At 44.7% G+C, this 25091-nt stretch overlaps 1 protein-coding gene across 8 annotated transcripts in view; it reads right to left on the bottom strand.

Annotated features, from left to right (window-relative positions):
- Positions 1-13059: 13059 nt before the first annotated feature.
- PCGF5 (polycomb group ring finger 5) overlaps positions 13060-25091 on the bottom strand; it is a 111016-nt gene continuing 98984 nt past the window's right edge. For 7 of the 8 annotated variants that reach the window (XM_073585921.1, XM_073585919.1, XM_073585917.1 and 4 more), the window contains 2 exons: positions 22490-22570; positions 13060-17664 (listed from right to left, as the gene is read on the bottom strand). In XM_073585921.1, coding sequence (XP_073442022.1) covers positions 17617-17664; positions 22490-22570 — 129 coding nt within the window. In that variant the 3' untranslated portion in view covers positions 13060-17616. The remainder of the gene's footprint in view (positions 17665-22489; positions 22571-25091) is intronic. The other variant, XM_073585926.1, reaches the window with a different exon arrangement.

The raw sequence follows: 25091 nt of genomic DNA, 5'->3' as shown, positions 1-25091 counted from the left end.
CGTGGGGTCAGAATGATCACAAGAACGGTGAGCAAAAATCCCAGAACCACGCGGGGGGACCTAGTGAATGAACTGCAGAGAGCTGGGACCAATGTAACAAGGCCTACCATAAGTAACACACTACGCCACCATGGACTCAGATCCTGCAGTGCCAGACGTGTCCCACTGCTTAAGCCTGTACATGTCCGGGCCCGTCTGAAGTTTGCTAGAGAGCATTTGGATGATCCAGAGGAGTTTTGGGAGAATGTCCTATGGTCTGATGAAACCAAACTGGAACTGTTTGGTAGAAACACAACTTGTCGTGTTTGGAGGAAAAAGAATACTGAGTTGCATCCATCAAACACCATACCTACTGTAAAGCATGGTGGTGGAAACATTATGCTTTGGGGCTGTTTCTCTGCAAAGGGGCCAGGACGACTGATCCGGGTACATGAAAGAATGAATGGGGCCATGTATCGTGAGATTTTGAGGGCAAACCTCCTTCCATCAGCAAGGGCATTGATGATGAAACGTGGCTGGGTCTTTCAACATGACAATGATCCAAAGCACACCGCTAGGGCAACGAAGGAGTGGCTTCGTAAGAAGCATTTCAAGGTCCTGGAGTGGCCTAGCCAGTCTCCAGATCTCAACCCTATAGATAACCTTTGGAGGGAGTTGAAAGTCCGTGTTGCCAAGCGAAAAGCCAAAAACATCACTGCTCTAGAGGAGATCTGCATGGAGGAATGGGCCAACATACCAACAACAGTGTGTGGCAACCTTGTGAAGACTTACAGAAAACGTTTGACCTCTGTCATTGCCAACAAAGGATATATCACAAAGTATTGAGATGAAATTTTGTTTCTGACCAAATACTTATTTTCCACCATAATATGCAAATAAAAGGAAAAAAAAACAGACAATGTGATTTTCTGGATTTTTTTTTCTCAGTTTGTCTCCCATAGTTGAGGTCTACCTATGATGTAAATTACAGACGCCTCTCATCTTTTTAAGTGGTGGAACTTGCACTATTGCTGACTGACTAAATACTTTTTTGCCCCACTGTATATTTGCGGGCACCGCCCGCCAGGACAATGGGAATTCCCGGACCCTGGTAAATTGCCTCGGGTCGAACCACACGGGGGTCAGCGATAGTCAAGAATGCCCCCGTGTCTCTAAATCCTGACACTTTGTATCCATCAATAAATACATCCTGCAGGTGGTGTTGCCGTTGCTCTGAGTGGCTAAAGGACAGAGGCCGGAGTCCGTACACTCCAGGAGGGGTATCTATGGTGCCGTGGTCGGTGGTCCACTCTGGTGGGGGTGGTGATAGCTCTTCCTCAGGTGTGGTGGAATGTACAAGATGCACTGGACGAGGTGGGGCTGCGTGGGGCTCCCTCCGAATCCTGGAGGGACAGCCAGACTGCAAATGTGCAAATGTCCAGGTTGCCCACACCCATAACACCTCCTCTCTGTGATACCCCCAGGTCGTGGTCGGAACTGTTGGGGCCTAGGATTGTGAGGCGTGATTGTCATCGGCTTGCGACTAGGTGGAAGGGCAGATATAATTGGAGGGGGACGGGGAGCGGGAGCAGGCCGTGGTTCATTGTCCAGAAGCCTCCTCCATTGCAGCTGGATAGTAAGGGCTTCATCGGCCAGGGCTGCAGCTCTATCCACGGTACACGGCGTGCGCTCCCGGACCCATTCCCGTACCTCTGCAGGGCACTTGGCAAGAAATTGTTCTATAAGGAACGCCTGTATAACATCTTCCACAGTAAAGGCGTTTTCTGCTTCCAGCCATCTCCGACATGCCTCGGACATCTTATGTGCATACATCCTAAACGATCCCCGCGTGGTGCATGGGAGGTCTCGGAACTTGGCCCTATATGAGTCTGGGGTGATAGCATGGTAATCCAGGATAGTCCGCTTTACAATGTTATAATCCCGATTCCGCAGTGCATCAATGGTTCGGTAAGCCTCCGCCAAGCTTCCGTTCAGGAGCCCCACTAACAAACGCATCCAGCTAGAGTGGGGCACCTCCATCACAGCACACTGCTGCTCAAAGTCTTTGAAGAACCCCTCCACATCTCCAGAAGCCTCATCAAATGGCTTAAACTCTGTCCGGGTGATCCGTACAGGCTCCCAGATTGTTGGGGTTACACTCCACATTGCGTTACTCCCTTTTTCAAGCTCCATTGCTTCCTGTCTCCGCTGTGCCCGGCGGGCAGCCTCCTCCTTGTACTCCTGAGAGACGCCGGGGCCCAGAACCGCCATCTCTTCTTCATACCACACCAACCACTGGCTTTTCTGGATGGGGATCCCTGTCTCCAGTGCTCGTCCTTCAGACATCTGGGAGGAGGTGGCCGGGCTAGCGCCCACCAGTAGATAGATTAAGGCCTCTTTAGTCAGTCCCTGGTAGTTCAGGCCCAGGTCTCTGGCTCTCTCCTGTAAACTGCATACAGTCCAATTTCTGTACTCACTCTGTGGGTGGTTCTCCATTGGGTGACGCTCTGTTGATCCCACCGCTGCCACCAGTTGTCACGGGGTCCTTCTCTGGTATCACACAATCAACAGAGCAAGCGAAGAGTGAACAATTCCAAGACCTTTATTCAGGCAAAAATATGAAAAGGTCCATATTCAGTCCACCACACAAAGGATAAGATAGTCCAGAATAAGAATGCAGTCCAGTTTCAGGATAAAATGTCCAGGGAAACGAGATTCCAAAACACTCTAGCACCAGAGGATAAAAATGGGTCCTTCTCTCTGAAATGCAGCCTTTTCACCATCTTGTCTCTACCGGAACTGACTTGTCCAGCTGCCGATCTTCCCCCCACCCCCTTCCTTGTCCAGGTGTAGTCAAACAAGTTGCCTCCCAGAGGAGAACAAAAGGCCTTAGGGATTAATGCACTACAGGGGGTCATCAAGAGACAGATACAGTGAGGCTGCAGACTTACAATGTAATAAGAAAACCACTATGAAAATAACTGGAATTGTTAAAAATAGGAATATATAAAAAATGACATCCACATAACATATCACACCATCACACATAGGATAGTTGATAAATGTATGATCTCAGGAGGTCCATCCTCTGGGACTTCCAAAAATCTTTGGAACAGGGAATCCGAAGTCCCCTGCTAATGAGCGCTCTAGGAATAGTAATGCACTCGCTTTACCAAACCGATTGTTGAGATTAGTGAGGGTATCAGAGACCAGGCCCCTATCAATTATACATTACCCACCTATCTTGTGGATAGGTAAGAAAGTATATTTATTGGTAAACCCATTCAAGAAGGATGGCTGTTAGTGAAAGCAACTGGTCAGAAAACAGTAAATCTGACTGGATACCACCTCTGGCGGATGGAAATTGGCTGATCATGCACCACTTTTTTGCCTCAGGAATGTCCTACTATAGTTGTGCCTATCATCAAGTAATTGTTGAACAAGTGCATAAAAGTCATTTTAATTCATACACTTCTATAATAATAAATGCACTAAGCAGCTTCCGGGTTGTAACAACTTCCGTCCAGTTGTAACTGGTGACGTCACCGCACACCTCTTGCCATGTTAACCCTCAACACACCACTCCTCAACACACACCTCCTCAACACACACTCCTCTCACCTTTCACCATCTCCACTCACGTCCCCCCTCTTTCACTCCACATACGACCCTTTCTCTCACTCCGTCTATCATACTCACGCCGTCATCGTCGCTGCTCCACGATCCCCGACAACCTCTTCTGCCGGCGCCATCCTGGATCCCGACGTTGTCCACGCTGGCGACATGTTCTTGCGGCGACGCCATCTTGAGTATCGTGAAATCCCGCGATACTCAAGATGGCGTCGCCGCAAGAACATGTCGCCGGCGTGGACGACGTCGCGATCTAAAATGGCACCGGCGAAATCTCGGGAGATTTTGCAGACGCCATTTTGGATCCCGACATCGTCCTCGCGAGATTTCGCCAACGCCATTTTGGATCCCGACATCGTCCACGCCGGCGACATGTTCTTGCGGCGACACCATCTTGAGTATCGCGGGATTTCACGATACTCAAGATGGTGTCGCCGCAAGAGCATGTCGCCTGCGTGGACAACGTCTGGATCCAGGATGGCGGCGGCGGAAGATGTCGGGGATCGTGGAGCAGTGGCAATGACGGCGTGAGTATGAGAGACGGAGTGAGAGAAAGGGTCGTATGTGGAGTGAAAGAGGGGGGGGGACATGAGTGGAGATGGTGAAAGGTGAGAGGAGTGTGTGTTGAGGAGGTGTGTGTGTTGAGGGCTAACATGGCAAGAGGTGTGTCACTATCCTCCCGATGCGATAGCATCGGGCCTTAATCTAGTTTTACAATAATATGATTCTTCATATAAAAAATAGGGTGGAGCAATGTATTAGCATAAATTATAGCAAAATTCTCCTAAAACAGACTCTGGGTGAAATGTTTCTAATTATCCAACTGATGAAGCATATACAGGAATACACAGGAACTATTGCAAGTGCAGATGATTTCACATTTGACCATAAATAACGGTTTGATTTGACAGATACTGCAGGGTGTTACTTTCCTCAGGCACCTTGGCACCCCCTGAGGAAGATATTGGGAACAAGCGAAACATGCATTGGGGCGCATGGTCTGTGGGATGCTGCATGTTGCACCCTGTTATGGGTAAGATTATTCATGCTGTGTTCATGTCAAATGGGAATATATAGTATTAATACATAATTTATGAATGTAATGTCATTATGCTTTAGAGTTATACCCATGTACAATGTGATATCAGCTGAATTTTAGTCTATGATCTGGTTTTGTTGTCTTGTATTTCTTGGCAATAAAGCCATATTTTTATAGAACATATACAATAAAATACTTATTTTTAGCTAAAAAGTCATTTTGCCTTCATTGTTCAGTTTAGAGTTTGCTAATGGTTATTACTATAACTAATAGAGAGTGTTCTGCCCATTCATGTGCAGCAAGACATTTCTTAAGTGCTGTTCCAGCTATGGCCATTAGATGTCATAGTTGTCCTCTTTTCCCTATTCTTGGAGTTAGGGACTCCTTTCCCTTTAATTATTGTTCTGTTCACAACCGCCCCTTCATCTTTCCGGGCTGAAACATGTAGCCATTTTCCCTCGGATCCTTGAGCTACTCACACGTGTCCAACTCCCTGCAAAATCATTGCTTTTACCAAGCGGATTCTGGTGAAGGTTTAATGCAGTTATGCGTTGTGCTATGTATCTGTGTTAGCTAGCCATGATGCAGCCTCATGATATTGCAATGTATTTTCAGCTCCTTGTAATGCTTTTACACTGCATGTTAGACAGGTGCACCTATGTACAGTTAGTACAATGCTTGCAGCCTAAGTTTGTTTGGATCTCTTTTCACTGCATTGTGTGTTGTATTTCTCAGCCTCTGTGGTGATGCCTGCTACTGATATATTAGCACTCTGTATCATTGACTTTACCTACAGTTGTGGCCAAAAGTATTGACACCCCTGCTATTCTTTCAGATAATACTCAGTTTCTTCCTGATAATGATTGCAAACACAAATTCTTTGGTATTATCTTCATTTAATTTGTCTGAAATGAAAAAAACACAAAAGAGAATGAAGCAAAAAGCAAAACATTGATCATTTCACACAAAACTCCAAAAATGGGCCAGACAAAAGTATTGTCACCCTCAGCCTAATACTTGGTTGCACAACCTTTAGCCAAAATAACTGCTACCAACCGCTTCTGGTAACCATCAATGAGTTTCTTACAATGCTCTGCTGGAATTTTAGACCATTCTTCTTTGGCAAACTGCTCCAGGTCCCTGATATTTGAAGGGTGCCTTCTCCAAACTGCCATTTTTAGATCTCTCCACAGGTGTTCTATGGGATTCAGATCTGGACTCATTGCTGGCCACCTTAGAAGTCTCCAGTGCTTTCTCTCAAACCATTTTCTAGTGCTTTTTGAAGTGTGTTTTGGGTCATTGTCCTGCTGGAAGACCCATGACCTCTGAGGGAGACCCAGCTTTCTCACACTGGGCCCTACATTATGCTGCAAAATATGTTGGTAGTCTTCTGATTTCATAAAGCCATGCACACGGTCAAGCAGTCCAGTGTCAGAGGCAGCAAAGCAACCCCAAAACATCAGGGAATCTCCGCCATGTTTGACTGTAGGGACCGTGTTCTTTTCTTTCAATGCCTCTTTTTTTCTCCTGTAAACACTATGCTGATGCCTTTGCCCAAAAAGCTCTACTTTTGGCTCATCTGACCAGAGAACATTCTTCCAAAATGTTTTAGGCTACTTTCACACATCAGGTTTTCGGCGTCAGGCGCGATCCGGCGTCGTGCCGGAATGCCGGATCCGGCAAATGTTTTGTAAAACCTGATGTGCCGGATCCGGTTTTCTGCCGGATCCGTCTTTTTCTTGACAGACAAAACCGGATCCGTCTCATCCGGTTCATCCGTTTTTCTATCCGTTTTTCGACGGATTACGCCGGATCCGGTTTTTAAAATTGACCCTTGTGGCCTTCCGAACGGGATTGGCTACTGGAAAACTATATATAGCATGTTCCTACAGCCCTTCTTTGACAGGTTGTAGAGGAGAAAGTGCAGGTTGGAGAGAAGAGCAAGTTACTGGCGAAGGTGGATGTTGTCATTGGAAATATTTTGAAGAATTTGGCGGATTTTATAGCGGAGGCGAATCGTTTGAGGGTGATTGTTCTGGAGAAGGAGAGAGCGAGACAGCAGCACATCAGGCATCGTAGCCGACGTTTGTGGATCCACCCCATCACAGCCAAGAGAATGACGCGTGGGGTCTATTCTACACTCTGCATGGACCTTCGACGAAACCCGGATAAATTTTTTGGATATGTTCGGATGAAAATGGAGAATTTTGATTACTTGGTGGAGCGCATTGCACACCTCATAAGAAAAGCGGACACCTATTGCCACTTCTCTGTTTCACCCGAGGAGCGTCTGATGGTGACTTTAAGGTAAGCCACATTTATTGGATGTGATCGCATCAGAGCACACTTTCACTGCAATCTTGTTGGTGGTAGTTTGTATCTCCAAGTGTTATAGCTCAGTTTTGGTATGTAATGCTGTGATTTAAAACTAATTTATTGTTTTTTAATTCCCCACAGATTTCTTGCAACTGGAGAATCCCTTTCGTCACTGCATTTCCAGTACAGACTCGGGATTTCCACCATATCTGGAATTGTGAAGTACACATGACGTGCACTGTGGGACTCCTTAGCTGAAGAGTTTTTACCAGAGCCCACAACAGAGAGGTGGATTGAAATTGCTGACAAGTTTCAACAGATATGTCAGTTTCCCAACTGCTTGGGCGCTGTGGACGGGAAACATATCCGCATTGTAAAGCCAGCTGGATCGGGATCGGAATATTTCAATTACAAGAAATATTTTTCAATTGTCCTCATGGCCATCGCTGACGCGGAATACAAATTTATTGCGGTTGATATTGGGGCCTATGGCCGCTCCAATGACTCTCAAGTTTTCAAACTGTCTGCCATGGGGCGTAAACTGTATGGAAACACCTTCCAGTTCCCACCACCTAGACCGCTGCCGCAAACATCTGGTCCACCTATGCCATTTGTCTGTGTAGGGGATGAAGCCTTCCAGCTGTCAGAACACCTTTTGAAACCGTACTCTAGCAGAGGATTGACAAGACCAAAACGCATTTTTAATTACCGCCTCACAAGAGCAAGAAGAATGGTTGAATGTACCTTTGGTATTCTGACAGCCAAATGGCGGGTCCTATTGACTGCGATCAACCTCAAGACAGAAACTGTGGACGAGGTGATCAAAGCTTGCGTGGTACTCCACAATTTTGTTATCTGCAAGGAACCCATTTCCATTGAGGACACCTCTGAAGAAACCACCTTGCAAGATTACCATGACATTACCACTAGAAGTTCTGTGACGGTTTCAGTAATGAGGGACAATTTTGCACTATACTTTATGTCACCTCAAGGCAGAGTACACTGGCAGGATGACAGAGTGTGAAAGATTTGTGCCCTAACCAAACTTGTGTACCTTCTGTACCAACAGTATATACCTTTGCCAACCAAAGTTGGCTATCTTGTCATGGTCTCTATTTTTAGCTTTAGGCCACAGGTGTGTACCTGGTTGTGTTTTATGCAAAGTATTTCACCTTTTAACAAAAGTTGTGTACATTGTTAGGAAATCACCAACAATAAACACAACTTTTCAGGTGAAATACTTTGCTTCAAACACAACCAGGAACACAACTGTGGCAAAAAGCTAAAATTTACCCACAGTTATATACCTGGTTTTGAATACCTTTTTACCTTTTAAATACCCTGTATTTAACCTTTTTTTTAAACATATTTCGCCGCAGAAAGAAATGACAGACAACCAGTGTAAACAATAATTTAACTTTTATTTAAAATATTTTTTTTTGTGTAAACTGTTTTTAAAGTTAAAAAAACTTTTTTAATAAAGGTTTGAAACCAACCAAATGGGCATTTTTATTACAAAAAAAACATTATAACTCTGTGTAGTGTGGGGTGGAAATACTGCTGGAGGGGCTGCGGGACACTTCGACAATGGGAGTGTGGAGAGAGGACTGGGATCGTGGTGGGGAAGGAACAGTTAGAGGTGATGGTGTGGAAAAAGCTACAGAATGGGTGGACATGTGGGAGGCAGAAGAGGTGGTGGGCGGTGGAGTGGAGGGTTGGGCAAGGACTGTAGGAGCAGATGATGTTGATGGAAAGTTGTATGGGGAAGGAGTTTGGTACGGGGAAGGAGTTTGGTACGGGGAAGGAGTTTGGTACGGGGAAGGAGTTTGGTACGGGGCAGGTTGCTGGAAGTGGGGAGATGTCTGGTACTGGGGAGGTTGCTGGTACTGGTGAGGTTGCTGGTATGTAATAGGAGGGGGAGGATGGAAAGTGGCTGGAGGGGGTGCAGATGTAATAGGAGGGGGAGGATGGAAAGTGGCTGGAGGGGGTGCAGATGTAATAGGAGGGGGAGGATGGAAAGTGGCTGGAGGGGGTGCAGGTGGAGGAACTACAGTGGTGGGAGGTGGAGGTTGGGAGGTAACCTGCTGTAGAGCACCGTGGCACGAATGCATTACATGCATCTGCTGGGTAGGAGATAGTGTTGCCATGCGCTCCACAACAGACCTGAAAAAGGTGTGGTTTGGCGAAGATCTTGCTTCTGAATGCATGGTTTGCAGAAGTGTCTTCACCTCCAGAATGCTGGAGTTGATCTGCTGAAAGCCTGCGGAGATTTGCTCTGACAAGACTTTTAGACAGTTCTGGAAAGATGCATTCAGATGCAAGAACTCTGGCGCATAACTCTTTTCCTGACCCCTCTGCCGCTGCCGCCCAGTACCCGCAGGTGTACTAGAGGTGGCAGGGGCAGAAGGGTGGGGTAAAGGGAAAGCGATCTCCTCACCAGCAGCTTCATGTAATGTAGGCGGCCACGATGCTCCTGTGCTGGTGGATGGGACAGATGGGTCGAATGTGTGGGAAGGCTGGGAAGGTGCAGATGTACCGGGGTGGTCGAAGTGTCCCTCGGTGCCGGTCTCCTCAGGGATCGCCTCAGAAGGGTCCAATCGTGCAGGCTCCCGAGTGCTGCTCACCGTGCTGTGGAATAAAGAGAAAAAAAAACATTTAAAATACTGACATGGTATGGCCCTGGCTGAAAAAAAAAAGTTACATCTAACATTTTTTTTCACATGTGGTGTGTAATATTTACCTTCTAGTGACCATTGTTTCCCGGAGGAACGACAGGGCTTGTGCGTACTTGTACTTGCTCCTGCGTCCTCCAGATCCACTCGGGGCCCGCATCTCTTTATTGAACTCCTTCTTGAAACGATCCCTCACAGACCGCCACCGATTCACAATTCTGTTCCCTGAAACGAGAAAGGAGTGGTTAGTATACAACATCAGTGTTTCCCAAACTCCAGTCCTCATGGTCCCCAGGGGTCATGTTTTCAGGATTTCCATAGTAAATAGAAATCCTGAACACATGATCCGTGGGGACCACGAGGACTGGAGTTCGGGAAACACTGGTTTACATCAAGCAACCGGTACTGTATATACTTACGCTCTTTAATCTGGGCCCGAGCATCGAGGTCCTCCCAGCGGCCCACAAGGAGCGAACAGATTTCCTCCCAGAGTCGTCGGGTAACGATAAGGTCAGCATGGCGGCGGTCAGCCATATTCCAGAGCGGCTCCCTTTCTCTGACGAGATCGATGAGGTGGTCCACATCGAGTCCTCCATCCTCACCGTCAGAGTCGGGAGCACGCTGTGAAGGCTGTTAAAGAAAAAGACAAAACTAACATAATTAGCCTCCACAAAAGAAATGAAATAAAAAGTGCAAAAAAACAAAGCAAAAATATTTATACTTACACGCTGGTGACCGCCGCGTTGCTGTCGCCGACGACCCTGGGAGGCACTGCGAGGACCTCTTGGCCGAGCACCAGATTGGGAAGACTAGAGAAGTAAACAAAAAATGTTATGTCTTTGGATGTAGGCATTTGTTTGCTGTGTGTGGTCTGCAGAACATTGTTTTCTATGTGTTGTGTGTAGTGTGATGTTGTGTTTCTGCGTTTGATGCAAAAAACTTACCAATTGTGAGCCCATTCCAAGTGTCTGTCCACCCCTTCCTTCTTCTTCTGGGAGCTCCTCTTCATCTTGTGATTCCTGTTTTGAAATAAAAGGCAATGAATAGACATATATTTACAGAGATGATGGATTTTGGAAATAAAAACTTACCGTCAAACGCTGACGATGCGAGGGAGGGCTCCCAGAAGATGATGTGCTGTCTTCCTGGTGGCCACACTCCATGCCTGTGGGTGGTGTTCCAGCTGCTGCCATTGCTGCTGCTGCATCTATTGGGCGGCTGTTGAATAAAGAGAAACAAAGGGCCAATGAATATCTTGATATTCAATAGCCCTAGTTTGGAGGAATGGGGGATTTGATAATTACCGTCTCTCATCTGCTGCTGGCCTCCCCTCCTCAGCATGTTCCATTTGCTGCTCCATTTGGGGTGGTGGTGGTGCTGATGGTGCTGCAGTGGTCTCCTGCCTTCTCCTGCGCTTGGTTGCTTTCTTGGGTGGCATGTTGGGTGTGGCTGTGGGTCCCACTGTCTTGCTTTTATATATGTCTTGTGGGCAGAGCTACTGAGCATGCTCAGACCCAAAAAACCGGATCCGGCTACCGGATCCGGCTTTCGCCGGATCAGGCGCATTGCGGCGCTCATAGGCTTTCATTGTGTGAAAAAGCCGGACGCGCCGGATCCGGCGTGTCCGGCTTTTTCGCCGGAGACAAAAAACGTTACAGTAGCCGTTTTTTCCAGACGCCGGATCGCGACACATTGCCGGATCCGGCGAAAACCGGATGAAACGCATGGCCATCCGGCGCGATCCGGCGCAAATGCAAGTCAATGGGGGGGGGGAACCGGATCCGGCATTGCATTTCGCCGGATCCGGTTTTTGTCAAAAGCGCCGGATCGCGCCTGACGGCGAAAACCTGATGTGTGAAAGAGGCCTTAGGCTTTTTCAGGTAAGTTATGGCAAACTCCAGCCTGGCTTTTTTATGTCTCGGGGTAAGAAGTGGGGTCTTCCTGCGTCTCTTACCATACAGCCCCTTTTCATTCAGACGCCGACGGATAGTACGGGTTGACACTGTTGTACCCTCGGACTGCAGGGCAGCTTGAACTTGTTTGGATGTTAGTCGAGGTTCTTTATCCAACATCCGCACAATCTTGCATTGAAATCTCTTGTCAATTTTTCTTTTCCGTCCACATCTAGGGAGGTTAGCCACAGTGCCATGGGCTTTAAACTTCTTGATGACACTGCGCATGGTAGACACAGGAATATTCAGGTCTTGGAGATGGACTTGTAGCCTTGAGATTGCTCATGCTTCCTCATAATTTGGTTTCTCAAGTCCTCAGACAGTTCTTTGGTCTTCTTTCTTTTCTCCATGCTCAATGTGGTACACACAAGGACACAGGACAGAGGTTGAGTCAACTTTAATCCATGTCAACTGGCTGCAAGTGTGATTTAGTTATTGACAACACCTGTTAGGTGCCACAGGTAAGTTACAGGTGCTGCTAATTACACAAATTAGAGAAGCATCACATGATTTTTCGAACAGTGCCAATACTTTTGTCCACCCTCTTTTTTATGTTTGGTGTGGAATTATATCCAATTTGGCTTTAGGACAATTCTTTTTGTGTTTTTTCATTTAAGACAAATTAAATGAAGATAGTAACACCAAAGAATTTGTGTTTGCAATCATTTTCAGGAAGAAACTGAGTATTATCTGACAGAATTGCAGGGGTGTCAATACTTTTGGCCACAACTGTATGTAATAGCACCCTGCATTATTGCTGTGCTGTTATCTGCCAGTACTGATGTATTGTACTGTCTGTTTCTTTATAGTTTTAACCCGATCTCATCCACACTGTGTTCATCAATCTCCGATCTCATCCACATTGTGTTCATCAATCTCCGATCTCATCCACAATTGTGTTCACCAGTCTCCTCCACTATATCATCCGTTATCATCTACCATTGTTGTTCACATCATCCTAATAAATATAGACTTAAGCACCCATACAGTCTTTTTACTGGGAGTGGATGAAGGGTTTAGCCGTATGCTGGAATCCACACAGCGTCACAAGTGGTAGAAGGCAGAACAGAGAGGCAGCTTCCATGTTGGATTTGCCTAACAGCGATGAGGAAAGTGTTTTGATAAGGTGTTATCCGAGCATGCTCCGGTGCTAACCGATTGTCTTCGGTGTGCTCGAAAAATATGTTTGAGTCCTTGCGCCTGCATATCTCGCGGCTGTAAGACAGCCGCAACACATGCAGGGATGGCCTATCAAACAGGACATCCTACATGTGTTGTGGGTGTGGAACAGCCGCGAGACATGCAGGCGCATGGACTTGAACATATTTCTTGAGCGTGACGAGATGCTCGATTAGCACCCAAGCATGCACAGATAGCACCTTAGTGGCATTCTGAAGTCCATATATACCTGAAGCATGTGTTTCACGTTTTAACATCTGAGCATGCCAATAAATCACAAACACGCGCAAGGTATAATACCAACAATCCAGTTTTATATTAGCGTAAACTGTTTAGATAGACGTTCATCTCTTGTAGACTATTTACAAAATGTGCCATTTCTTATAAAACCCAGTTCAATTTGAGCATCGTTACAAAATTTTCAATCTGAAAGGAAATGAGAGAATAGGCGACGGCCTCACTTCTTTCACAGGTACAAAATACAAGTATACAGTAACTGAAAATAACTTAGAAAAATATACTTCCTGACATCGAGTCCCTTCTTCAGACGTGGTAGTGCAAGGAATTTGGTCATGGAACTATCACTTATAATAGAGATTCTCTCCTTGGTAGTCGTACAGTTATTTTGGTTACATGTTTAAAGGCATCTTTCCATATTATATATTTGTCAGCAAGTTGTAAAGATACACACATAAGAAAATATACCCAGCTCACCACACAGGGAATAATATAGCATCTTTCCTAAATGCAGACAGTGTATATTATATATATATATATATATATATATATATATATATATAATACACACACACACATATATATATATACATTTCTATGTATTTTTCATATTTACTGTAGATCTATTTACAATGAGGCACACAGTTTTCTATAATACTAGTAAGTGCTACCAACATAAGTCTTTGAAAGGCTTACCTACAGATTGTATGAGACGCACTAATAAAGAACGGGTATAAATAAAAGTACACTATACATCTTCATTACTATATGAGGAGATTGTAGACTACACGTGTTATCATTATGTCACTTATGGCCAAAACATGGAATTTTCAAGGATTTGTTATTACTCATTATTTCTACGTTTAATAAATTATTTAAAAAAGAAAGTGGAAGACTAATGAAAATGAAACATTTGGCAAGGAAGAAGAACAGACTAGGTATGTGAAGCTCTGCCTACATGGGGCTGATGCGTGTTAGATTTAGCTGGCAAGGCATAATGGGAAATACAGCTGGAACTATACAGAAATATCGGAGGTTGCCCACCCATTGCTTGTAATGTGCTAGCACATATGCTGGCATAATGTAAAGGAAAGAAAGGTTTTATCTCACTCAACATCTCATTTTAAAGCATTTGGGGAACTACTATCACAATCTCAATATGGAGAAGGCAGACGTCAAAAGTTCCATCAACTGATTTAGGGAGCAATAGGGGATTAAAGAGGTGTGATTTTTTTTTTTTTATAATAATACCTCATTTCCTGTTTTTGGTTATTTTTTAACAAATCACAGAAAGCTGTTTTAAGTAAGGTCGCTTTCACATATCTGTATGTCACGCTCCATGATCGGCTCGAGATGCATGTACTTGCCAGGGTTTGAGGACTCAAACTCAACTGCCTTATACATGTTATGAGGCTGTCGAGGTCAGGAGACCCGGGGTCGTTCAGTGCATCACGGTCTGTATTTGGACTGTGAAACATGGATGTGTGAATCCAGACTAAATAGGCTAATTAGTGGGTTGCTCACTATTGGACAATAGGGCCATGGCATTGAGAAAAGAAAAAAAAATAGATACATCCGGGACTGGCTCCGCTCCTCCAAACTCACTGCTGATTTTCCAATTAGTCTCCTGGTAGCAACATCCAAAGGGAATGTCAGATTGTCTGCAGTGTTCACAGATTGCCAGAGCAGAGTAGTATTGGCTACTGAGAAGGGCCAGCTTATGAGGCGAGGGGCCAGTTTGGGAGGTGAAAATCTATGTTTTTTTAATTTTTTCTCACCACCTTGGCCTATTAATAAGGGGTTGAGATGTCCAATAGTGGATCACCCCTTTTAAAAGAAGTCCAGCAACTGGGATCCCAACAGTAGGAAGAAATCATGTACTGGTACCAAATGTTGAGGTGGATACATACAGTGGTGTGAAAAAGTTTTTGCTCACTTCCCGATTTCCTATTCTTTTGCATGTTTGTCACAAAAGATTTAGAAATGGCTTTATAACCTTTTCCAGACTGATAGATCTCAATTACTTTGTCTCTCATTTGTTCCAGAACTTCTTTGGATCACGGCACGTTTACTAGCTTTTGAGGACCTTTTGGTCTACTTCACGTTGTAAGGCTTGTCCTATTTACCGTATTTGTTGGACTATAAGACGCACTTTTTTCCCAAAAATTTTGGGGGTAAACGGGGGTGCGTCTCATAGTCAGAATGTACTTAGTTAGCGTGGTGGCAGCAGGAGTTGGGCGATTGTTATGGTGGTCTGACGCTGCAGGGCGATGATCTTGCTCCCATCACAGCCTGGTACGGAAGTTTTGGCGGTGCTTGGTGCTGCGGGGGGCTCCGGTGACATTATGTGAAAGCCCGAAGCCCCCGCAGTTCTATTGCGTCGATGCTGTGGCCTCCGGGAAAATGGCTACCGAAGGCGGTGCAGATTAAGATCTCAGCTCCGAGATCTCGTCTCCCGAGATCTCTGGACGAGATCTCGTTGCAGAGATCTCAATCTGCGCATGGGGAAATCAATCTGGCCTTCGGGAAAATGGCCACTATAGGCGGTGAATGCACAGATTGAGATCTCGGCTCCGAGATCTCATCTCCTGAGATTTCAGGACGAGTTCTATTTGCCGAGATCTAAATCTGCGCATGCGCTGCCTCCGGTGGCCATTTTCCTGGAGGCCACATCATCAAAGCAATAGAAGTGCAAAGGTTTCTTTCTTTCACAAAATGTCGCCGAAGCCACTCGCACCACCGAGCACCGCCGACCCTGCCACACCAGGCTGGGATGGGAGCGAGATCATCACCCTGCAGCGTCGGACCACCGGAAGAATCACCCGACTCCTGCTGCTGCCAGCGCTGCAGATGCCCTCCGGGTAAGATGAATTCAGGACTGTAAGACGGTCCCCCATTTGATGCATTATTTTTTTTCCCATTTTCCGTCTGAAAATTTGGGGTGCGTCTTACAGTCCGAAAAATACAGTAAGTGATTTCTTGATTGAGAACAGGTGTGGCAGTAATCAGACTTGCGTGTGGCTAGGGAATTTGAACTCAACGTCCCAGAGATGTGATAAACCACAATTAATTTATGTTCTGAGGGGGGTTGGCAATCACTTTTTCACACAGGGCCCTGTAGGTTTGGATTTTTTTCCCCCTTAATAATAAAGATCTTCATTTAAAAACTGCATTTTGTTTTTACTTTGTTATTATTGTCTAATATTTAAATTTGCTTGGTGATCTGATACATTTTAGTGTAACAAACATGCAAAAGAATCAGGAAGGGGGCAAACACTTTTTCACACGACTGTATATCTATCGTTCCTATCTACTGACCTTATATTGCATCCGTAAGCACTGAACACCCTCCTGAACATCAGTAATCAATAAACGGCTTACAAGACATACATCATTTTTAATGTTTCTAAAGACAGGAGTCGGCACTACTACTTTGTCAAGCTTAGATCTTCAGGGTATGTATACTCACTAGAATTACTCTGCAGTAAGCCCCCATGTGCATGCGTTACATACAAACTCCAGAACAGGACTCCTCTGTGCTGCAAAATAGCAGAGTCCTTCATGAACCTGCAGCACACAGGCCTATGTGGGCTTATTGTGGGGAAATGCAAGGTAGTACAGATATAGAAATGACAACTTCCTATACAGATTCGTTGTCTTTTAAGCCATTCACCAATTAGTGTATATCAGGGGAAGATCGCTGGCGACAGATTCTCTTTAATATGAGTTATACATAGCCGCTTAGAGGTGACAGTACATCTGACATTGTGTGTTCAGGGGAACCTAGTAATTAATAAAATAGGAGACCGGATTCCCCCAACCACAAGTCCAGGTGGAGGAGTTCCCACGGACTGGGCTTTTTTATAAATTAGGTGCAGCCTTTCTATAGGTCCCATAAAGTTTTCATGGAGTGGCTGAGAAAATGCTTGATTGCCTATCCATACGAAATCCCCCTCACCGTAAGCCCTCATTCACACGTCACTATTTTTACATCAGTGTTTATATGCCAAACCCGGGAGTGGAACTTACAGAGAAAAACTGTAATTGAAAGTTCTGACACCTGTTCTGTGTTTTGGATACACTCCCGGTTTTGGCATACAAGTACTGATGCAGAGGCTGATCTAACGTTAGCAACCCCTTGTCACCAGCAAGTAGGTGGTACGTCTTTCCGTCTGGATTATCACTTTAAAATGACAATATATAAATCAGAACATAAGTAATATAGGTTCTAGGTATTGTCAGTCACAATTATCTGTGGGAAACCATTATAGATTTCACTACAGTACGAAATGACGAAACCACAAACGGTTAAAGTAGCAGTAATGAAAATATATTGGCTCTAGCTAGATGAAATGTCCGCTGTTCACCATTACATCCACCGAAGCCAGCCGAAGCAGCATGTGGCAGCATCCCTAGGAGCCAGTGCGGTGGAATCGTGACAAGAGCTACAAATGACACCACTGGTGGGTTGGAAAGAGACCACATCCATAGTTTGCATGCTGTAAAATAGACAGTGTCCTCTCAGTCCATGTAATTAGGCACAGCCATTCATTGTGCAATCTGTCGATGAGCAAATGTATAGTGCAGGATTCTTCTCAGTGTTTCCGACCAATTAACCAAAGTCAATTCTTGGCCGATATTGCAAAACCATGGGATAAGTCTACATGGGAGAAGTGGAAACATAAGACATAGGGTAATGAGCAAAGAATAAAATTCACTTCTTATTAATTCCTTCTCTGCCAAGCTTATGTAGATATAAGAAGTGTGGTGTAGATACTTGTGTGTTTTCTTTACAGGATTAAAGGAGTTTTCGCTAGTTGACAAACTCAGAAGTTACGCACCCTCCCCTGCTCTAGCGGCGACTCTCCTCCTCTGCTCTACACCACATGTGACCACTGCAGCCAATCACTTGGCTCAGGGTTGATGCTTATGTGGAGCCATTGGGTGCAGTGACTGCAGCAGTGATATGTGTTGTAGTCTGTCATAGGAGACTAAAGTGAAGGCACAGAGGTGCCGCTGGAGAAGGGGAAGTAACTGCTAAGTTTGTTATTTTTAACTTGATCAAACTGATCAGCATAAAAACATATGTCAGTAAAATCCCTTTAGGCCAGGATCACACATGCAAGAAACACGGCCGAGTGTCGCATGTTAATACCCGGCACTCAGGAGCTGCATGTATTGCCGTGCGGCCACAAACTCTGCTCCTGAGTGCCAGCGGCAATGCCGGGTATTAACATACAACACTTGGCTGTGTTTCTCGCATGTGTGATCCCGGCCTTAAAGAGATACTACATGGGGGTCTGACATACTAATCAACAGTGTGTGATTAGAGTGCTGCTCAAATTTGCTTCTACCGCTCCATTCACTGTCTATGGGACTGCCAAAGATCCTTACATGCTTGTGAATAGAATAGTAACATGCTCAACTGACTATGGGACGAGAGGAGCAGCTATTCTGGGGTTCTTGGGGGTTAGGTGGTTGGTGCAAAATTTTTATCTGGGCCCCCCTTGCATGTTGGGCAGATGTATGGGCCCTTGTAGTGTTTCAAATCCCATAATGACACACGTGTCCCCCATTAAGTAGTAATATCCTCCATCCTGGGCCCCTTCCTGGTATATATGTCCCAAATCCTGGTACACAGGTCCCACATCCTGGTATAAATGTTCCTCATCCCAGTCACATCCTGGCATATATATCACCCATCACGGTATATATGTCCCCCATCCTGGGCCCCTTCCTGATATATGTCCGCCATCCTGGTATATTGCCCCCCCATCCAGGTATATATGTCCCCCATCCTGGGCCCCATCTTGGTGTATATGTCCCTTATTCTGGATCCATCCTGGTATATATAAACCCCATTCTATTATATATGCTCCCATCCTGATATATATGTCCCCTCTCCTGGGTCCCTTTATGATATACAGTATATATCCACCATCCTGGGCCCATGCTGTTATATATGCCCCCATCATGGTATATATGTCCCATATCCTGGGCTCTTTCCTTATATATCTGTCCCCCATTCTGGGCAACTTGCTAGTATATATACCCCTCATTTTGTGCCCATCCTGGTATAAATGCTCTCCATCATGGTATATATGTCCCCCATTCTGGTATATATGTTCCCTATCCTGGGCACCTTCCTGACATATATGTCTCCCATCCTGGGCCATTAACTGGTATATATGTCCCTCATTCTGGGCCCATCCTGGTATATATGCCCCCATCATCGTATACATGTCCCATATCCTGGGCTCCTTCTAGATATATACAGTTGTGGATAAAAGTATTGACACCCCTGCAATTCTGTCAGATAATACTCAGTTTCTTCCTGAAAATGATTGCAAACACAAATTCTTTGGTATTATTATCTTCATTTAATTTATCTTAAATGAAAAAACACAAAACAGAATGAAGCAAAAAGCAAAACATTGATCATTTCACACAAAACTCCCAAAAATGGGCCAGACAAAAGTATTGGCACCCTCAGCCTAATCCTTGGTTGCACAACCTTTAGCCAAAATAACTGCGACCAACTGCTTCCGGTAACCATCAATGAGTTTCTTACAATGCTCTGCTGGAATTTTAGACCATTCTTCTTTGGCAAACTGCTCCAGGTCCCTGATATTTCAGGGGTGTCTTCTCCAAACTGCCATTTTTAGATCTCTCCACAGGTGTTCTATGGGATTCAGGTCTGGACTCATTGCTGGCCACCTTAGAAGTCGCCAGTGCTTTCTCTCAAACCATTTTCTAGTGCTTTTTGAAGTGTGTTTTGCGTCATTGTCCTGCTGGAAGACCCATGACCTCTGAGGGAGACCCAGCTTTCTCACACTGGGCCCTACATTATGCTGCAAAATTTGTTGGTTGTCTTCAGACTTCATAATGCCATGCACACGGTCAAGCAGTCCAGTGCCAGAGGCAGCAATGCAACCCCAAAACATCAGGGAACTGCCGCCATGTTTGACTCTAGGGACCGTGTTCTTTTCTTTGAATGCCTCTTTTTTTCTCCTGTAAACTCTATGTTGATGACTTTGCCCAAAATGCTCTACTTTTGTCTCATCTGACCAGAGAACATTCTTCCAAAACATTTTAGGCTTTTTCAGGTAAGTTTTGGCAAACTCCAGCCTGGCTTTTTTATGTCTCGTGGTAAGAAGTGGGGTCTTCCTGGGTCTCCTACCATACAGTCCCTTTTCATTCAGACGCCGACGGATAGTACGGTGTTGTGAGTTGAGTTCATTTTCTGGTCTAGCAGTTGTGAGTTCTCCTTCCAGGGTCCCTCTGGTGGTAACAGGAGGTAGTGAGACTGATTTAATCAGTAGAGATCTGCCACCTGATAATGAGGATGACGATTGGACCTCAGGAATTTTAGACTGGATTTAAGTCAGCCGACGCCCTATTCTGGTGCTGGTGATTCCTTCTGGCTTTTCAGCTCTTGGTGTTCAGCTCTGTTCCAGTCATTTCAACCTAAGTTTTTCTGCTAATGTTCACACTTGATTTTGTTGGTCTATTCAGTTTTTTGTGTTGTCAGCCAGCCCCGACTGGGGCTGTGCTGAATTTCCACTCTAATTTATCTGTATTTGCCAATTTGCTTTTTGTCCCCTGTTAGATTGGCCTCTTTTTACTCTATCTCAGAATATTTCAGAGTGCTGATATGGTGGGAGAAGTCTAGTGACTTCAGGGTTAATTTTGTTATCAGAAGTGTTGGACATTATTTTTGTAGGGTTTTTGGCAGATTGCAGACAGTGTCTTTCCTTTCCTGTCCTTTCTAGTTAGTTTGGGCCCCATCGTTTGCGCAGCCTATTTTCCTGCCTGTGTTTGTGTTTTCATCTTGTTTCACCGTCAATACATGTGTGGGGGCTGTCTTTCCTTTGGGGTCTGCTCTGGGGCAGTTAATTTTCCCCTTTCTTGCATTAGGCTTATTTAGTCCTCCGGCGGTGACAAGGCGTCTAGGATCATCGTAGGAACGCTCCACGGCTGCTGCTAGTTGTGTGGTCAGGATCAGGGATCTGCAATCTGCATAGTTACCAACCTCTCTGTTTTTTCTGGGACTCAGCTTGTTTTTTTTTTTCTCCTCGGTGACCCATTCATAACAGTACGGGTTGACACTGTTGTACCCTCGGACTGCAGGGCAGCTTGAACTTGTTTGGATGTTAGTGGAGGTTCTTTATCCAACATCCGCACAATCTTGCGTTGAAATCTCTTGTCAATTTTTCTTTTCCGTCCACATCTAGGGAGGTTAGCCACAGTGCCATGGGCTTTAAACTTCTTGATGACACTGCGCACAGTAGACACAGGAACATTCAGGTCTTTGGAGATGGACTTGTAGCCTTGAGATTGCTCATGCTTCCTCATAATTTGGTTTCTCAAGTCCTCAGACAGTTCTTTGGTCTTCTTTCTTTTCTCCATGCTCAATGTGGTACACACAAGGACACAGGACAGAGGTTGAGTCAACTTTAATCCATGTCAACTGGCTGCAAGTGTGATTTACTTATTGCCAACACCTGTTAGGTGCCACAGGTAAGTTACAGGTGCTGTTAATTACACAAATTAGAGAAGCATCACATGATTTTTCGAACAGTGCTAATACTTTTGTCCACCCTCATTTTTATGTTTGGTGTGGAATTATATCCAATTTGGCTTTAGGACAATTCTTTTTGTGTTTTTTCATTTAAGACAAATTAAATGAAGATAATAATACCAAAGAATTTGTGTTTGCAATCATTTTCAGGAAGAAACTGAGTATTATCTGACAGAATTGCAGGGGTGTCAATACTTTTGGCCACAACTGTATGTCCCCATCCTGGGCCCATCCTGGTATATTTCCCCTTTCTGATCAGAGTTTGAGCTCAGTGTCAGCTTAGTGTGATCTGATTCTCTCGGGTAAGAGAATTGTAGCACAGGTGAAGGAAAAATGGAGAGCAAATGGAACCAAATTTCTTCACCTACATTCTGTGAGTCCGTGGCAATCAGAGTGCATGCGGACCCTGATATTTTCCACGCACCCATAGACTTAAATGGGTGAGTGAGATCCGAATTGCGTAGCAACTAGTAGAATGCTGCAATTGTGTTCTCATGTCCCATAGAATAACATTGGTCCGAGTGCTATGTGATAAAACATCGGATAGCACTCGTCTCATATATATGCTTTTGTGATTGAGCCCATATTGTGATAAAATCTATTACTAGCGATAGCTGTGTGGCACATAACATCACATGACAAATATTATCCTTCTAGCTCCGTGATGGATCCACCTCCATTATCTTAATAGGATGGACGGATCATGGTTGTCTTCCTGAGAAACCATTTATAACAAGCTACAAATGATAGAAAATGTAACCAGCAGTCTATGGTGAGAAGAGCACAGAATAATAAAAGTATGATAAATGAATTGCTATATGTGAGGCCATACTAAGCTCCTCATTTATCACATGAAGGCTGTGCAAGGTGTTTTTGCATGTAAGAATATCAGATTTATACATACGGTTGAGGATGTCTCTGTAACAACAGGCGCAATATCACTGAGCGACATGTGTAGAGCTGTCGAATTGTTCTGACATTGAAACTGTAAAGGAGATTATGTGCTTATTAGAACAAGACATCCACAACGGCATGTAGAAATGAGCAATCACTAAAATATTTTTGTAGAAAATGTTCTAAAACAGCAGAAAAAAAAAAAAAAATCAATATTTTGTACCATTCACAGAATACAGAAAACCACTGTCAGAGCTAATTAGTCTCCATCTCCATGTATGACTCATAAATCCAGGAGAGGGTGATGAATAAAGACCCGATAACCCTTGTAATACAGCAATTCCTATCTGCACTACATAGTATTTTTTGCAATCTAAGGCTGGTTTCACATTTGCGTTTTTTAGCGCTGGAAAAAAACGCATATGTGCGCATGCGTTTTTTCCCCTATATTTAACATGGGTGCGCATACCTGCGCGCTTGTAAGCGCATGTATGCGATTTTCATGCGCTGCGTTTTTTTGGGGTGTGCGTTTGTATTTTCCAGACGCAGCATGTTGCATTTTTTGGCCCTGCAAAAAAGCGCATGCGCACATATGCGCACGTTTTGCGCTAAAAATGGCCATTATAGCCTATGGATGCGCATATGTGCGCACTGGCATGCTCATGTATGCGTTTTTTTGCATATGCGTTTTTTTTTTTAACCATGGAATTTAGGGGTTTGGGTTAGAGTTAGGGTTAGTTAAGGGGGTTTAGGGTTAGGGTTAGGGTCAGGGTTAGGGTTGGGGTTTGGGTCAGGGTTAGGGTTAAGTATGGTTTGGTTAAGGGTTAGGGTCAGGGTTAGGGTCAGGATTAGGGTTAAGTATGGTTTGGTTAAGGGTTAGGGTCAGGGTTAGGGTTAGGGTCAGGGTTAGGGTCAGGGTTAGGGTTAAGTATGGTTTTGTTAAGGGTTAGGGTCAGGGTTAGGGTCAGGATTAGGGTTAAGTATGGTTTGGTTAAGGGTTAGGGTCAGGGTTAGGGTCAGGGTTAGGGTTAGGGTCAGGGTTAGGGTTAAGTATGGTTTTGTTAAGGGTTAGGGTCAGGGTTAGGGTCAGGATTAGGGTTAAGTATGGTTTGGTTAAGGGTTAGGGTCAGGGTTAGGGTCAGGGTTAGGGTTATGGTCAGGGTTAGGGTCAGGGTTAAGTATGGTTTTGTTAAGGGTTAGGGTCAGGGTTAGGGTCAGGGTTAGGGTCAGGGTTAGGGTTAGTTAGGGTTTAGGGTTTGGGTTAGGGTTAAGTATGATTTGGTTAAGGGTTAGGGTCAGGGTTAGGGTTAGGGTCAGGGTTAGGGTTAGTAAAGTCATGGTTTGGGTTAGTGTGAGGGGCCACCTAATGTTGGAAAAAAACGCAAACGCGGTAAAAACGCACTAAAAACGCATACAAACGCATAAAAACGCTGCGTTTTTTTCATGCATGCTCATAAAAATGCTTGAAAAAAACGCAGCAGTTGTATGCTTTTGTATGCGTTTTTTCAATGCGTTTTTTTGCGGGAAAAACGCGCTGCAAAAAAAAGCAAGTGTGAAACTAGCCTAAGCTCCAGCACAGAGGTCCATCTACAGTCCATCTTCTCCTAAGTCACACGGCCCATTTTATTTGGATTTCCTACAACTGACTTCTAGGACATAATTTTACGGCTTTATTCTGCTGCTTGTTTTGCTCCTTCACATGGGATGTGTCTGTCGCTCCAGCAGCAATACTTGGAATACTATATTTCTCATGAAACCCAGAGTCTTCCTCATCTCACTGCACTGCAGGCCTGCAACTCCGCTCCCCCACACCTACCTGCTGCTCTGCTGTAGCTCAGGCTCACAACTCCACCCCTAACTCCACCTAATCCCCTCCTGTTCTGGGCAAAGTTTACCCTGCCATGATGCCACTCCTCTAGTTCCTCCTCTATCCCCTGCTCTGCTGTAGAGTAGATTTAACGCACTTGCTTTTTTACTTATTTATCTTCATTAGGGTATATGCACACATTGTTTTTTCCTTTGGTTTTGCTTGCTTTTATGGCTAATGTGAACATGCTTTTACATTATGCATGTCATTCAAGTCTACTCCAGTTCAGTTTTTTTGGTTTTTCTTCAGCATTTTTGTATTCAGTACAAATAGGGTGTGGCCTCCTTTCTACTGAGCTGTGTAGTTCACTTATAGTCCCTCTGAAGCTGGGTGTCCGTTTGGGACCCAGAGACTCTGCCACTATTCACACTAGGTAGGTTTTAACCGTTAGTGTAGTTACTGTCACAAATGGGTAAACCTTGCCGTGGTGGGACAGCTTTATACTTTTTTGATCAAAATAGTGTTTATCAAGTACCCTATGTTATTTAATGCACTTGCTTTTTTACTTATTTATCTTCATTAGGGTATATACACACATCGTTTTTTCCTTTGGTTTTGCTTGCTTTTATGGCCAGTGTGAACATGCTTTTACATCATGCATGTCATTCAAGTCTACTCCAGTTCAGTTTTTTGGGTTTTTCTGCTGTAGAGTAGGCTTAAAATTTATCCTCTCTACATCCCCCTAATTCCTAGCTGCCCTGCAGAAGTCAGGCTTGCAAATTCACCCCTGTTTATCTCCAATCTC

The sequence above is a fragment of the Dendrobates tinctorius genome, unplaced genomic scaffold, assembly GCF_039654945.1.
Source record: "Dendrobates tinctorius isolate UK_male_01 unplaced genomic scaffold, ASM3965494v1 ptg000089l, whole genome shotgun sequence".
Lineage (NCBI taxonomy): Eukaryota > Metazoa > Chordata > Amphibia > Anura > Dendrobatidae > Dendrobates > Dendrobates tinctorius.
This window is presented reverse-complemented; position numbering and strand designations above follow the sequence as displayed.